This window comes from Styela clava, chromosome 8 (assembly GCF_964204865.1).
Source record: "Styela clava chromosome 8, kaStyClav1.hap1.2, whole genome shotgun sequence".
In the NCBI taxonomy this organism is placed as follows: domain Eukaryota; kingdom Metazoa; phylum Chordata; class Ascidiacea; order Stolidobranchia; family Styelidae; genus Styela; species Styela clava.
The window spans coordinates 14,163,115-14,179,886 of NC_135257.1; the positions used below are offsets into that span (position 1 = coordinate 14,163,115).

The 16,772-nt window shown below is 35.6% G+C and overlaps 2 protein-coding genes across 2 annotated transcripts; both read left to right on the plus strand.

The window, feature by feature from the left end:
- The first annotated feature begins 6,814 nt into the window (after positions 1-6,814).
- LOC120345708 (tRNA wybutosine-synthesizing protein 3 homolog) lies at positions 6,815-9,545 on the plus strand. Its single transcript, XM_078115400.1, has 2 exons — positions 6,815-7,464; positions 8,137-9,545. The coding sequence occupies exons 1-2, from the start codon at positions 6,961-6,963 to the stop codon at positions 8,260-8,262; spliced, it is 630 nt and encodes a 209-aa protein (XP_077971526.1). The 5' UTR covers positions 6,815-6,960; the 3' UTR covers positions 8,263-9,545.
- Positions 9,546-10,997: 1,452 nt separating this feature from the next.
- LOC120346177 (uncharacterized) lies at positions 10,998-16,262 on the plus strand. Its single transcript, XM_078115401.1, has 11 exons — positions 10,998-11,305; positions 11,716-11,778; positions 12,786-12,822; positions 13,042-13,101; positions 14,069-14,131; positions 14,447-14,500; positions 14,692-14,736; positions 15,248-15,301; positions 15,427-15,468; positions 15,970-16,023; positions 16,148-16,262. The coding sequence occupies exons 1-11, from the start codon at positions 11,258-11,260 to the stop codon at positions 16,165-16,167; spliced, it is 540 nt and encodes a 179-aa protein (XP_077971527.1). The 5' UTR covers positions 10,998-11,257; the 3' UTR covers positions 16,168-16,262.
- The last annotated feature ends 510 nt before the right edge of the window (positions 16,263-16,772 follow it).

Consider the following 16,772-nt stretch of genomic DNA (forward strand, 5'->3'; position numbering starts at 1 on the left):
AGACTACAGTATATTTGATTAAAAAATAATGGCCGTTTGTGTGATGCATGTTTGTAAGAACGAGGGGAAAGTGACCCATTTCACTGATAGAGATTCACTATCAAAGTTGAGTTAAATTTCAAGTTAAAACAACTCTAGTCGTTGTCTGTGCGCTCAATGTGTTATATTATTCAATCATACCATATTTTTCATTTATTTTTAAGAGTGTTAACGTGAGTGTTTTGTTTTTGGCATATAATCAACAGTTTTAGAGAAAAGACCTAAAGATATGTTTATAATCTTGGTTACCTACCGGTAGTCTTATGTTCTTTATTATGGCCTGAGTGAAGTGAAATGCACATCCCAGCCTTCTCGCATTCGGCCATATGAGAGACAGTGCTTGTCATGTCGCTGCTTCAAAGTCCATGACGAATCTTTTCACACGTGTACCTGAAAAAATTTAAATGCAGTATAGTTTTGATGGCCCTGAAAACATTTTCATAATCACACGAAGATAACTAGTTCTTAGATAAGTGGATGAAACTGGGCCGCTGTTATCTTTTAGCCCTTATCTCCGAACTCACACCTATATTATCTGCGTTTTATCTTATTTATACGAACGCAAGATAGAGACGCAAGAGATACCAAATAAGAAAAAGCTTTCTACTAACATTGAAAAATAGATGAGCAAAATTTGGGTCTCATCGGAAGAATTGATAAAAGGAATAGGTAAAAAGGCTAAACTCTGTCTATACTCTATAATTCAGGGGTCACCAAACTTTTTTTTACCGCGGGCCGGGTATGACTCAAATTGTGTTGAAAAGGGCCGGATGAATATTTTTGTCAATGCAATACAATAAATTCACAAATGTTGGGAATATCGCAGAATATAGATCAAGAACATCCTAGGAAAAAAATTAACAAGATTTATATATCTAAACAACTATCCAGAGTTTAGCTGTTATCAAAACGTTGCTGCCATGAATTAGAAATGTTACAAAATCTGCGGCAAAAAATTTACGCATCACGTCTGCTCGTAAATATATACTACTACGGTCTGCTAAGTACCGTTACGCCGTGTTGAAATACCGCTCATAAAAACGACTACCTGCTGTAGCTTGGAATTCTATGAAATTTTGACATAATTTAGATATTATAAACAACTATTATCTGGTATTTGATTTTTTTCATTAGCGCATAAATTTCCCAACATTCGACGCTTTTAAAAATTACGCTCCAGTTATACGTAGTGCAAATTAATGATATTGTCTATGGACACCAATAAAATTTATGTGGACGTGTGTATTTCTTTCCTAACTTAATACAATTTTTATGAAGTTCGTACAATCAGAACATCGTTAATTATTACCCACAATGAACCACTGTCAAACTATCATGCACAACTCCAGCGTTTATTTGCGACGATCTTTCGGCGGTGTCAATGACCGTTGCCAGAAGAAAATTCTGAAATAGTCTCAATATACCATAGATGTGACGCACATCGAAAGATTAGTGATTGATATGTGTTATTTTTCCATATTTAGTTCAGCTCTTATCAAAAAAGTAATACAATCATTATGGAAAAAATTGGCCTGTCGGGCGGTACTAAAATTCCGATATCTCTGTTATTTCTTGACCGTTTATTATAAACTTGGTATTGTTTTCTATTTTTACTCAGATCTTTCGACTGGAGCAGTTTTTATTTAAATCGGATAAACCTCAATTTTTTGTAACATACCTACATGAATATCCGCATTAAAGCAGTAAAAAAGTTAGTGTGGCTTTTGGAGCAGTACGCGAGGGATTACAGTACTGTTAGCACAAAATGCACATTCGACGTTTATTTTAGCACCAAAAACAAACAGTTTCGTCGAAAGCACGCACCACGAGTGTACAAGTGTATCGCAGAAAACGTTACGTACTGGTAGCATTCAAAAAATCTGTCAGGGTGACAAAAGTGTCTGAGCGGATGCGGAAAGGCCTATTATTACGTCGCTTTTTTGCATCTTCCGATTGGCCAATGTTACGAAATAAACAAGGAAGACGATGCTCGTGAAAATCTTCCTTGGAAAAAAATTTAGCCATTTTTGCGTGTTATTGAGGACCGGATAAAATGACGCCGCGGGCCGGATAAAATAACGTCGGGCCGTAGTTTGTTGACCCCTGCTCTATATGGAAGAAAATAGACATGGTGAGTTAGCCCTCTCTCTCTCGAACTCGCGATGTCGATCAACAAATATAAAGAAAATAGACATGGCGAGTTAGCCCTCTTTCTCTCGAAGTCGCGATGTCGATCAACAAATATAAAGAAAATAGACATGGCGAGTTAGCCCTCTCTCTCTCTTTCGAACTCGCGATGTCGATCAACAAATATAAAGAAAATAAACATGGCGAGTTAGCCCTCTCTCTCTCTCTCTCTCTCGCGATGTCGATCAACAAATATAAAGAAAATAGACATGGTGAGTTAGCCCTCTCTCTCTCTCGAACTCGCGATGTCGATCAACAAATATAAAGAAAATAGACATGACGAGTTAGCCCTCTCTCTCTCTCTCTCTCGCGATGTCGATCAACAAATGTAAAGAAAATAGATGATGATAGATTGATGATTGATTGAAATAGACATGGCGAGTTAGCCCTCTCTTTCTCGAAGTCGCGATTTCGATCAACAAATATAAAGAAAATAGACATGGCGAGTTAGCTCTCTCTCTCTTGCATCCAATGGCTGTTTAGAATAAAATGAGGCTGCCGGTAGCGAAATAAAACTTTGTAACTAATTAGGTTAGATTGTATACTGTTGATTTAGTGCTCACACCAGAGCCATTATATAACTAGTCTGGAAGCTCTCTTTTTTATTTTTTTATTGTATTCCATAAAATAAAACAATATTGCAATATAATTGCAATAAACAGTATCAATCAATAAACGAGAATATCGGTCGGAGACCGAAGTAATTAGTTAATAACTCGCTAATTATACGACATAATCAACCCAAAATCTATGGGCTTCTGGTCCGAGGTAAGATGCATGCACATGCAAAATTTGGAGCAGATTCAACCTCGCATTCGCGAGATATCGCGTTCATCTAACAGACACACAGACAGACATACATACATACAGACAAATACCTATCAATATACTTACCGATCTTAAGATCGATAAGTAATAATACATCTGGAAGCTCTCGCTTTTTTGCAGGACACCGAGTTGTTGACAGCGACATCTGGTGTTGGCGTGGGTTTTACACCCCTGTTGTCTGCTGGACAGCCGAATCAGTAATGTGTGATTGTTTTCAGGCCATGTTTACACATTTCAAGTTGCGCGAAGTTGGCAAGATATAGAAAACTGAAATAAAAAGGCAAACTATTAATATTAAACTTAAATATAGACTGTATATGCAGAAAAGGTAGTTTAGAATCCTATCCTAAGCTACTAGTAACTCCGGTGCTGGTAACATTTGTTTTTTAGTTACAGACTAGTTATATAATGGCTCTGCTCACACAATCAATTAATATGGTGATATATTTAGCATGCTTAGATGTAAATGATAAGTTGAGACATCCTTTGCGTGTCGAGTACCGTACGGTACCGGTGTGCCTTTCGGTACCGGTCTATGAGCACGCTTCCATGTCACTTTGTTATCCCTTGCACAGTATTCGAACCAAACACATTTAATATATTTATCCTCGCTATTGAAGTTGTAAATGAAACCTTTCCATCTATCATTACAAGAAGAGCTTTCGTGCAGTTCAGCAGTTGCTGGTATACGGTACCGGTACCCGTTGTAACCGCCGTCGCATGGCGAGTGGTCCATGGCCCAGTCTGGATTTCATGGCCTTTTTGAACGAGAAATCGGGCGTGCAATCAGAAATTCCCGCGTGCAAATAAGAATTCCTGGCGTGCAATTATAGCTCACGACGTGCAAAACAACTGCACTCGCGTGCAACTGACTTTGACATCAGATACCTCTCAATACATCCGCGTAAAATTACCGGTATCGGATAAAAAATACGTTGAATCAGAGAAAAAATGGACGTTTGACCTTTGACCCCAAACATTATTTCTACAGTTTGTCGCTAATTTTGAGAGTGTTTGTGCGACTTTGGATACCGGTACTGTTCAGTACATCCGCGTAAAATTATTGGATAAAAAATACGTTGAACCAGAGCAAAATGGACATACTTTGTCATTAATTTTGGTAGTGTTTTTACGTAGAATTAATGGATAAAAAATACGTCAAATTAGAGCAAAATGGACGTTTGACCTTTGACCCCAAACATTATTTTCATACTTTGTCACTAATTTTGGGAGTGTTTGAGCAACTTTAGATACCGGTACTGTTCAGTACATTCGTGTTAAATTATTGTATGAAAAATACGCTGAATCAGAGCCGTACTTGGCCATTGGTGCGGAGGCGATCTTTTCGTCCATAACTATTCTCACGGGATTCCTATTTCCTATCATTCAACACGATATGGACCTTCCCCCGAGCATCGACTTCCTTGTTTACTTCGTGACATTGGCCAATCAGCAAGATGCAAAAAAGGACGTAACAATGAGAGGAATTTTTCGCGGGTCAAAGGTTGGGGAAAGGTCCATGGTCTTTTTGCTTCGCAATATTTCGATCAGACCAAATCTTGCAGGCTGGTATTCGTCGACAATTGTGGAGTTATAATATTTTGGCATTTTTATATTACTGGATTATTGATTTTAAAACCATTTAAACCGATTTACATTGGTGAGCAGTTGCAAATTTTCGGCGTGCAAAATTGATTTCGCTCGCGTGCATTTTTGCGGAGCGCTAGCGCCCTCGGGCGTGCACCTGCCATGGAATCCAGTCTGGTCCATGGCGAGTTAGCCTCCACCCGTTTCTCTCATACCATCAGACCATTGATGAAGGCTTCATATTACAGTATTACTATTCTTTTACATCCATCAGAAAAACAATGTATAACATGGACCTTTCCACGAGCATCGACTTTCTTGTTTACTTCGTGACATTGGCCAATCAGCAAGATGCAAAAAGTGACGTAACAATGCTCCCCTTTCGCATCCGCTTAGACACTTTTTTCACTTTTTTCACAGATTTTCAAGCGTGGTCGTAAACATTACCTCGTTTTCGCAATTTTGAAGTCTATTCGTTAGTTTTCAGTTGTGTTTCGGAAACTTGAATATAAATCAGATAATTTAATGATCACTCTGTCTTCCTAGTAGTTTAAATTTAATTGCAGTAATAAAAAATTAGTGTAGAAATAGCTATGATAGACTAGGCTAAAATTCTTTACCGGTACTTTAAAGAACAGATTGTTGTATGCGATGAATCATAATGATGGTTTGAAACACATACCCAATTTTACGATCGCCAACTTGCAATAGCACTCTTAAAATATCCCCGAAAATTTTGCAATGGTAAAGAAATTATAGAAAAAAAGGGGCTCCCGAAGTATGCGAACCAAGATGGCGGACATCGGAATGTAATATGTGTACTAGGTGAGGGTTAGGCCATAATTTTAGGTATAAATACTACGGGAGGCTCTTGGCTAGTCTTCGAACTGATAATAGGACTAAAATAAGGAAAATTGGAAAAAAATTATCGCCTAACCCTAACCTGTTACCCATGTTACGTTCCGATGTCCGCCATCTTGGTTCGCATACTTCGGGAGCACCGAAAAAAAATTTCAGAGGTCAAAGGTCGGGAAACGGTTCATAGGCTCATAAATAGATGAAAGCAATAAGTCGATCAAAATAAAAAGTTTGTAAATAACAGAACGATAATGTTGTGGTAATGATCTGGAAAGGGTTAGGATAAACCTGGGTGAAGCTAGCAGACAGCCTATGAATAAGACTAATTAATTCCATCAGAATCTGTTACCACACCCTGACACCACCCAACACATATTGAACAGGATTCAATGTGAATGTGATTGTTGTTTTCATTATGTCTATAAACAATGTATACAATAATTTGAGAGGAGCATTTGTAATATGGACAAATGTAATTTAATCATTTCTGTAACAAAGTAAAAAATATGTCCACAAACCAAAACAAATTTGGGTTAGTTCAAGGTATTCATACATGCTCTATTATAAGTTCACAAATTTTTCGGCGACCTCTCAAATTTCTATCATATTTATACTACCAACCCGATTTATTCAGACTATTCAAATAGGATATTATCTTCATGGACAGATTTAGGATTTTTAACCCTAATAATTATATAGATATGTATGGGCAAATGCAAGTTGTGAGAAATAAATGGAAAATATGTGGCAGACACAAATATCTGTAATAGAATGAATAGTAACCAGTATATAGGCTACCCAATATAAATTACAACTATTAACATCGCATGTCTGCATGTGACATTCATATTATTCTTATAATATTCTATTATTATTATTCTCACAGAAATGTTGTGCCAAAACAGACTTTTTGTTATTTTTCGTACTAATGTATTTAATAATAAGTGCAAGAAAAAATTTTCATCACAGATAGTATCTGGAAAACCATATGCTTCAGATGTTTTGACAGCGCATCTACGTCAAAGGAACTATCCACATTGGACCTCTTATTTTGTAAAGCAAAATAGTGTTAAGAATGATCAATTTGGAAAATCTCATTTCAATTGGTCAGTTGATTCAGTAAACTACCATGTCTTACGAACTGGATGCTGGCCATTTTTAAAATACCATTGTACAAAGCGTCCATATGAAGATCTCCGGTGGGATAATTGTTTTTTCGGGTTTTTAAAAGTCATCAATTTTGGTATTCCCTGCTTTGCTTATGGAGTCGGCTCTTGGTTTCTAATCACTTTTGAAGAAAAGGTTAAAACAAAATATGGCAATGTAACTGTTTATTTTTTATATAAAGAAGATAAAGATGCTAGATATTGATATTGTTACTTACAGTTACCTTGTGAATACCTGAGGCATTCTGTCTATTGTGGATTTACCTCATCCATTTTCATTACAACAGTGTAATCTATGGCTGAGTTTTCACGATGGAAAGCAGCTGCACTTGCTAAAGCAGATTTAAGCAGGAAAGGAAGCATAGATTCTGCAATTGAAAACGTTGTACATTTTATTAATGGGCAGTCTGGTTATTTCACCACGAGCTCTTGCTCTGGAAGAATATTGCTATGTTCTGATGATGTGACTGGTGACAAAAAGAAGGATGAAAACAATGATGAACCTCGCACAAATAATACCAAGAAAGGTTGTCAATGGTATTTTGTATCCCATGAGATTGTAAACCCTGTGGATGTAATTGAACACTTAAAGAACATTCGAGGGCCGAGCAAACTAAAATTTGAACCATTTGTTATGCATGTGCAATGCAATAATATAGAAGCAGCCAGGTGTTTTCATCAAGCATCTGTAGCATCTGGATTTCGTAACTCTGGAATAAGCCTTGGAAAAGGAGGGAGAAAAATCATATCAGCTGTAAGAGGAACTGCTTGTTTGGAAGTGCCTCTAACGGATATTCAAGTGAGTTTATTATATTTAAGTTGAATACAAACTATGTATATTGGTCTGTATTTTGTTGAATATGCAACAATTTTGACAACAGTTAAACAATAAATCGAGATGCATTTTTTGCTTCTTGTTTTGGTCTTGTATGTGTTAGTTAAATTGTTGCTAATTGGCACAATCGGTATTTGGGAGGAGAAGGAGGATTTTTATTGATATGTATATTTTTCTAATTAGCTCGAACCATTTTGTAACTACTCATCAGGATACTGGTGATGATCAGTCCATTGTGAGCAGAGAAATTTGAATAGTGAGGTACATCTACCTTCAACAATAGCTATTGAAATTGTTATTGATGTTGTACTTATGGTTCAAATATTTCTCATTTTGCCTAATACCTAAAGGAGTAAAGGGTCACTGATAAACCATTGACAATTGGTTATATTATAATCCCATGCTGTTGAGGTATGTGACATTAAGTCTCAATAATTTTTTGGTCATAATGACTAGAATCATTTTCATACTCTAATATTGGATATCTCTAATTGAAAATGTTGATTCAAGGAAACTAATCATTGGTTTGATTGCTTAATTTTATCTAGGTATTATATTTATATTTGAAAATATTACATATATAACATGCTGTGCAGTCTTATGCACAAAAATCTATTCATTCGTTTAATATTTCAGGGAAACCGAATAACTGATGATAAATATGTTGACTATATCATAGAAACCGCAAATAGAAAACTCCACCGGAACTTCGAAATGATCAAAGTTTTTGAAAGTGAATTGAAAAAGACTCTTCCAAGTTAAAATTTTGGCAAAAAAAGTCTTTTATGAAGATGAGAAGCCTTGGATGGTACTGAAGGTTTTGAAGATGCTGATGAATGAGAGGCAAACTGAAGAATGTTGCTTAGACACTTCTGATGTTGTGCATCATGCGCAAATCATTTGGCTACACATAATCTTCATTTGGTATCCGACATGCAACATTAATATTAATGGCAAAATATTGAATTCTATTTTCATCATTCAATGCCAAGGGTCACCAAACTACAGCCCACAGGCTGAAACCGACCAGTGGCGCCCTTCCAACTAGACCGCGATAACAGGAACAAAGTTTTGTCCGAATTTTTTTTCTATGAGATGTTTCCCTTAGAATCGATTTCCTTGTTTATTTCGTAACATTGAGCAATCAGCAGGATGCAAAAAACGACTTAACAATAAGCCTTTTCGCATCAACTCAGACAGATTTTCAGTCGTAGTTGTGAACAATACCTCGTTTTTGCAATTTTGAATGCAATTCGTTAGTTTTTGGCTGTGTTTTGGAAATTTAAGTATGAATCAAATATGTCAATCATCATTTTGTCTTCTTAGGAGTTGTATTATGGTTGCAGTGATCCAAAATTATTCTAAGAATAGCTGTGATGGAATAGGCTTAAATTCTCTACGGGTACGCAACATTTTTTGCGAAGAATGTACGCTCCGGCGCGTGCTTTCGGCGAAACTGTTACTGTGTACGTTTCTTGTGCCAAAATGAACGTATACGTGCATTTTGCGCTAATAGTACTGTAATCTCTCGTGTACTTCTCCGAATTTCACAAGTCACATTAACTTTTGTACTGCTTGCATGCTGCTATGCATGCCAGCGATGTTTTGCTAACAGCTAACTTCAGGATAGTTTTCAAGATCTAGACATCTTGTATATTTGTTTTGCTATGATTTTCTCAATCTATATTCTGCGATATAGAATTTGATATTCAAATCTTCAGAAATGTAGAATTCATATTGTTGGATAAATTGAATGGATTTCCCAACTTTTGTAAATTTATTGTATTGCATTGACAAAAATATTTGTCCGGCCCGTTTCAACACAGTTTCATACCTGGCCCATAGTCAAAAAAGTTTGGTTACTATGTATGACATAGGCCAAATTGATTGTTTTTGCATCCCAACAGGCAATAGCAAAGTATATTATATCTAAAAGCAATATATTTTTCATTTCACTTGATTGAAATTTTATTAACCCAAGTAAAAAGGCAATTACGACAAAAATATTGCATACATACATTTACCGAAAATTTTTTTGAAACATGTTCCTGGCTATGAAATATATGGGTGCAAACGACCCCTGAGGAGGGTTGCATCATTGATGACTAGGTATCAATGGTTGCATGCTTTAGTGGGTTTTAAAATGTTAGTTATAAGTTCTGTTTTATAATGAACTCTGTAAATACAGTTTCTTTGGTTTCGAAAAATATCTGTCTTAAATTGACACTCCTTTCACGAATTAAAATATCAAATATAACTTGCGCGGCGATCGTCTAGATGTCTAAAACAAGAACCGGTGCGCTGATATAACACTGAAAGAATGGAACCACCATAAAATCAACATTGGTTGCATGGCTACGATGGTTCAAATGTTGGTGCGTACCAATGTAACAGAGGTGAAAAGAAATGGATACAAGTATCCGCGTAAGTACGAAGGTGGGATGAACGTAGATCCAGTGGCGTAGCATCCACGGTCGCGGGAGGGCCCACAGCGAAAAGGGGCCCAAGCGGTTAGAATTTAGATATTTAAGCCGCAAAACTAAAAGCTGCATTGCAAAACCAGTAATACACATCTTATAATGTTGCTGTTAGTTCTGCTCAAATCGTTTTGTTACGTAACAATGCCTGGGAGTCGTCGATTTTCGGCGTCTTGTGGTTTGATCGCACCGGCAAAATTACGAAGGCTGTCAAAATTATGTCGAAAGCGAAACCTCTCAGTGGCGCACAGAAACACAGAAAAAGGGCAGAAGAGGAAGCACTTATGAAAAAAAGTGACCAAGATAAACGGCAAATTTTAGGTTACCATTGCCTTTTAATAGCGACATGTTAGGCTTTTTGACGAAATAAAAAAAAGGGTTGTTTTAGCTTATGTCCAAGAGTTTTTAGGATTATTCCCACGAAATATTTTTGCGGGGGGGGCACGAGAGTCTTGCTATGCCACTGCGTAGATCCGAATGTCCATGGTTGTTACCTTCATTGGCGCAAAGTTACGGATAATGTACGTAGGACCATAGACGCTGTCATCACTGAGTGATGGTTATTATTTTCCGTGCTGTCATATATTCCGGCTCAACCCAGAACAAAGATGCTTCTTTATATTAGTATATTCAGTTACAAGTGGAATTCGTTTTTATTGTGCTTCGAGTATATTCTGAGGCATTCACTCGTTAATAATGTGATTATAAGTTCGCCAACTGGGCAGAGGGGACACGCGAAAACTTCCGGTAATGTTCAGTATCAATTGTTTGAAATAAATACTTATGTTGATATGTCACCTCGTATAGCCTACTATGTATTATCGATTAAGTTGGTGCCTGCTCGCTGGGATTTCAGGTGTGCCTTATCGTGCTTGTCCCGAACCTCTAATTACTATGCGTGGGTTCGAATGCCATGCGGGGATAGTTATGTGGAAGACGAGAATGGTAACCGGAAGAGAGGCGGTGGTGGTTCACCATATGGTTAAGCCGCCTTTTTGCCTTTCCTCTCCCCCGGGATAAATATGTAAATCCCATTGTTTTGTGACTCAGGACGTAAAATTTTCAACGAAAAATGAGGACGAATCCTCCAAAAGGAGGACGTATGGTCACCCTAACAAAACTGGGAATATGTTAAGATTCGCTGATCCAGACAGGTTCCGAATGAAGTGTTTTGCCTGTGACGTCATAATGCATATTTAAATTGAACTTAAAATTAAACTGACATTCAAATTCATTACTTTGTTCAGGAAGTCGTATCAAACGTCAAACCTTGATCAAAAATGGGAGAAAATTCCGAAACAAGAGGAGAGAATAAACGAGGCGACAAGGTAAATTGTTACTTCGAATGGGATAGATGGCAAATAAGCGTTACACTCAATCACGTTAAAATAACCAGAGCTCAGGTTTTTACTAAGTGTGAATATCTAGAAATTCAAAAATAAAAAAATTCCAAATTGTTTTTTGCGTTTTCCTCAAAACTCCAAATTGTGACTTAGGCCTGTTCTGTTCTCATCCGGCGATATTTGAATTTTTTGTGTTGAAACAATTTTATTCATAATTTTCAGACCTTTTTTATATTGCGCAAATTTCCATCAGATATACTCATCAAGCTGGTGTAAATACCGGATATACAACATACGTAAAATTAGCCTAATTAAATGGGAAATACATAAATTTAAACTACGTTAAATGCATCGAGTACGCAAATATATTATATATATATTAATCCTCATTACAGAAATGGAAGCATTTCAAAAGCTTTGTGAAGATCTTCTTCTGTTTGACATGCATTTTTCCGAAAGTAAGTTCGTTTTTACGAGATATGAATACTATTGAACTTTATTGATTTATAAGCAAAGAAAACTACATTAAACATAGCTATGTTAATTGCTCTATAGTAACACTTATGTCCTCTAATGCAGGGCTTCCCAAACTATATTAAAATTTTTCCCGGCCCTTGTCCACGTTAAATAATGCCAAAGAGTTCGAATTATTCATTTTTGTTGTTTTATTGGCACAGCTAACTCTCAACTTTAACATGTCTACTCAATAACAAAAACAAGCACATATTTATTCAGATTAACGTTTCTCAATTATTCAGTGTAATAGGTACGAATGCTTTTTTCTGCATAGCAAGGCCCAATGTATGTTTGTTTATACAGGCCTAAATGATGAATTACGATGTCTGGCTACCGACGGCATGGTCCTTATCTCCAATTGTTCACTCTTATTGATCAAACTTAGCATAAGGCAGCATTTTGTGCGACGCCAAATTATGAGGGAAAAAAACTCATGGCGCACCTACACGAAAAATATACTGCCTCAAAACAAAACACAATTTTGTCATCGTTAATATGTACTAAATGTCTTTTGAGGTTTTTAATCATGTAGGCCCGAGGAATAAAGGCAAAAAATTAACGTTTCTTTTTTTTTTTTATCTCTGCCTGTTTTTTCTTTAAAATGCTAAAGAACGGCAAAAGGACTTTGATTCATAACTAGGAATTTGTTTAAAAAGAATTGTTCTAAAACAAATGTTTTAAATCAAGTTTTGCCTGTTTTGTTCAAAATGGCTGTACTATTTGCTTTTTTGTATCAAATAGTTTGAAGTAAAATGAATGTAAAAACTTGCCAAGCGCTTCTTATATGCAATAAATCTTTCAAAACGCCACAAATATCGATAGAGGACCTGAAGCTGTAGTTCAGTGGTTGGCGCAGTAAGACGCAACCGATAAGCCCTTCACCTTCCAGGGCCGCGGTCCCTAGTTTGGGAAGCCCTGCTCTAATGAACTATATATTTTATTCATTCAGAAATCCAAAACAAGAAGACGTGGTGATGAATCAGTTGGTGAGAGAATTACTGCTAATATTTAGGAGGTTACATTGTCGTCAATCAATATCACAAAACTTGGAAATATTTATGTTGCCTTATATAAATATGAAAGTTTAATATTTTTATTTCATTTGTGTGTGTGTAATATGAAAGTATATGGCGATTTTGACAATTTAAGATTTTTGCGCCATGCAATTTTTTCGTCATTACTTTTTTAATTTTATTCAATTACAGATTGCGCGATCTTGACTGGGGAACATTTCCGTGAAAACGTCGAAAATGAGATCGCAAAATGTGAGTGTGAAGTATAAACAAATCGACGCATGAAATCCAAATTGGGCTAAGTCCATTTTTCTAGTTTTGAGAAAAACGCAAAAAACGTTTTTTTTTTGTTCCTTTTTTTTATTTCTCTAATACCTTACATCGACGATGTCTAGTTTTTATGGTCTACCAAAGTTACAATGAAGGCCATATTTAGATGGTATAAAAAAATTTGTGCTCTGCCCCAATTTTTTTTTGGGGGGGGGGGGGTTTGGACTTAACCCTTTTTGGCTCTAAATTTTCTGGACCAGAAACAATTTTATTGGACTTAGGGCCCCTTTATTTGGTTATTATAGAGTCTGGTATGGACTTAGCGCTTGGTATTATATTTTTTTAGAGGAGCTATGTCCAAAAAACGGACTTAGCCCCAACTTACAATGCAGTTATCCAGAGATAAGTCCACTATAGTAGACACAGCTCATTTTAGTTCTCAAATGTTCTAAAAAAGGCAGGGTTATGTCCATAGCTGTCTTGAGATCTAGAGCACCTAGAGATAAGGCAAATAGACCAAAATATAGAGCTAAGTCCAGGAAAATCAGCAATTGAAAAATGTCATTTTTTGGAAAAGTGGACTTAGCACTGTTTGGTTTTGAGGTGTCGAAATGTTTTGTAATAAGCGTAGTGATGGGGCTACGTACATAATGACAACCTAAAATACCAGAATAGAATATTTCAAACAAGTGCCGTAAAGATGTTATGATAGACTAATTGTTTTAAAACCGGGACATTCCTATTTCAACGGTGATCTCAGATATGGTTGTCGGTTTTTGTTGTTAGTACGTGGAGTGAGTCGGGTAGGAATTAAAAACTCAATGTTCACGCCCAAGCTATAGCTGTATAGACTCAGAGATGACATAAATGAATGAAGAAAAGTCATTTCGCACTAAAAGCTATTCTACTTTCCTTCAATTAAAATCAAAAGCGTTTATTTTATAACCAGGTACGTTGAAGACTGTTGTGGTGGATCCAAACATTGAGGATAAAAAATCAGTTCACAGCATAGGTAATGATAATACATTATAGGAAGTATATATATGTTATTATGTTTAATTCAGGCACTTTTACACGTGGTAACCATAAAGGAATATGATACTTACGAAAAATGACATTAAAAAATATATTGCCCATATTTCCAATTTTGCTTATATTTAACTAAAATATACAGTATTATAACAATTATTTCGAACTCGATTGTTCAAAAAAATATGTTTTTAACCTTCGCGATAACGGTCAGTAACAAAAATGCGAAAGACTTTCTAATAGAAAATAATGGATCCAAGTGCCTATAAATAATGAAACTGTGTTTACTGCATTTTAGAATCAGTTGCGAAGCCACCAGCAGGCCCAGTATCAAAAATGCTCCAGGGAGGAGGTTTGATAATAACATTTTTACCGAAATAAAAAATAATCGTAAATCGGAAAACTTACGCAGTTCATATCAGTAGATTCTCATCCACCGATGTTAGTAAATTACGATTTTGTTAATTGGTCTTTGACTCCAATGCGCTCCATTTTGACAAGATTGTTACAAATTTTTCTGATGCATTCTAAAATTAATTACAGGTGATTTTCTTGTGGACCTTGAAGCTCAGAATTTAGTACAAGCTGGTAAGTTTTTAAATTGATTTGCGCATTCTATTTTTCATTATATATATATATTATATTGTAATGTTGGATGTTAGCTTCTCACTTGGCGACCCTGATCAAGATTTTGCAACGAAAGATATGTTGGCAACGCATAATCTGCGATATTCACATAACAAAACATTAATGATCGAATAGGTAGATACGTAAGGTCTAATGATTAATAGGCCATCATAATGTTAGGAAAATACCATAGAAGTGTGATTTAGAACACTGATCATATTAATCACTCTCTCTACGTCAGCAGAATTTAAAGGGTTGTACCGAATGCAACATTAAAATGTTCGGAATTATAAAAACCAGCACTAGTTGAGGTGAAACATCGAGCCGCGAATAAAAGGCTTAAAATAGCGACTTTTTCATTAGCCCAAAATCAATTTTGCAAAACGATTCTTAGGTCTATTTCCTGTTCAATGATTTAGTGTGCCAGAAATTGGGACAATTATTTTTTTTTAAATTACTTTTGCATTCGTAGCTTTATACAAGGCCAAAGAAGATTTAATTCGGACCGCTGATGGAGACGGAAAAGGTAAATATTTTAATACAATCAAAAACATCTGAAATGAATATATTTATTTTATAAGGTTAAATGATTTAAAATTGTCTTGCGTATGAAGTGACGAAAAGGTCAATTAATGCTTTTACTTTTTCTAGAAGTGTTATTACAACAAAAAGCTAAAGTCATTGTGGACGAAGGTGATTGTATTGCATGTTAGATATGATATTTCAGGATTCTAAGTATCACGTTTGAACAAATTTATTTTTGCCAAGGGCCGCATTCAGAATTTTTTTTTTTTGCAGAGGGTCAAATTTAGTGGATGAGACTGTTGAACTAAAGCTGAAAAAAAATTAATATTTTTGTAACAGTTCATATTTAAGATATTTTGAATAAAGTTTAAAAATAAATCGAAGATGTGTAGTTGTGAGAAAGAACGTTCTCCTAAAGCATGAGCCACACAGAATACTTTAGCGTGCCACATGCGACCCGTCGGCCATATTTTCCCCATCTCCGACCTAAATAGTAAGGTTAGCAGCCTTGGTAATTCTTCTCGAAACAATTGATTTGCCAACAGATCTATGGTACTAGAAGTTCAAACCCAATTTCAATTAATTATTAGTAAATTTTTTTTTTTAACGGGAATGATTTTGCCTTAAGTAAGGCCTCACACTCACTGACATTTCTTTTTCTGCTCACAGCAATTTACGTGGCCATGAACATTCTCATGAAAGATCCTGTTGTGAAGCAGTCAGGTATGTTCACCTAAGATTTACATTAACTCAATGGATTTGATTTCAAAGATTTGACCGAGGTCACCAATTTCCTATAAGTCCCTATCCTTATTGTATTAAAAAATAATCCCTTTATATTTTTCAGATATTGGAGATGGAAAATGAATGGGCGTATTTTATTATTTATTTGTTTTTTATTAATAAAATTCACAAAAAAATAAACTTTGGTATTATCTACGAATTGTACTTACCTGATGGGGAATCAAACATTACATTGTATAATACAGTTAATACTTAAACTTAGGTATATCAGAGACTTTTTAACGGATGCAGTTCTGAGTTATGTTCGATTGTAGTACTTAATATCGATGATACATCTCAAAATTTCCATCTTCCATTTCGAGTCATGGGAACATTTCTATGGGACCACTCTAACATCTTTTTAAGTAACAATAATTTCATATACACTATTATTCTATAATGAAAATAAAACATTTCTGTGTTTAGTCTATGGTTGGCCCAAAATGGTAGCTACACGTGGCGTGAAGAAAGTACCTCACAACTCGAGGTTGACAATAATTTCGCATATTCTTTTGAATAGACTAGGTATATATTTACGGACTGGGATATTCTTGTTTTTCGGTTGACGAAACAATAGATCATTCTCTCTTTTTGCTACGGGTTGAAAACTAAATATTCTATCATTCAATTAAGGCATAAATAGCTCTTTCATGAAATACTAGGAACGAACCTCAATTTATTCTTTTATA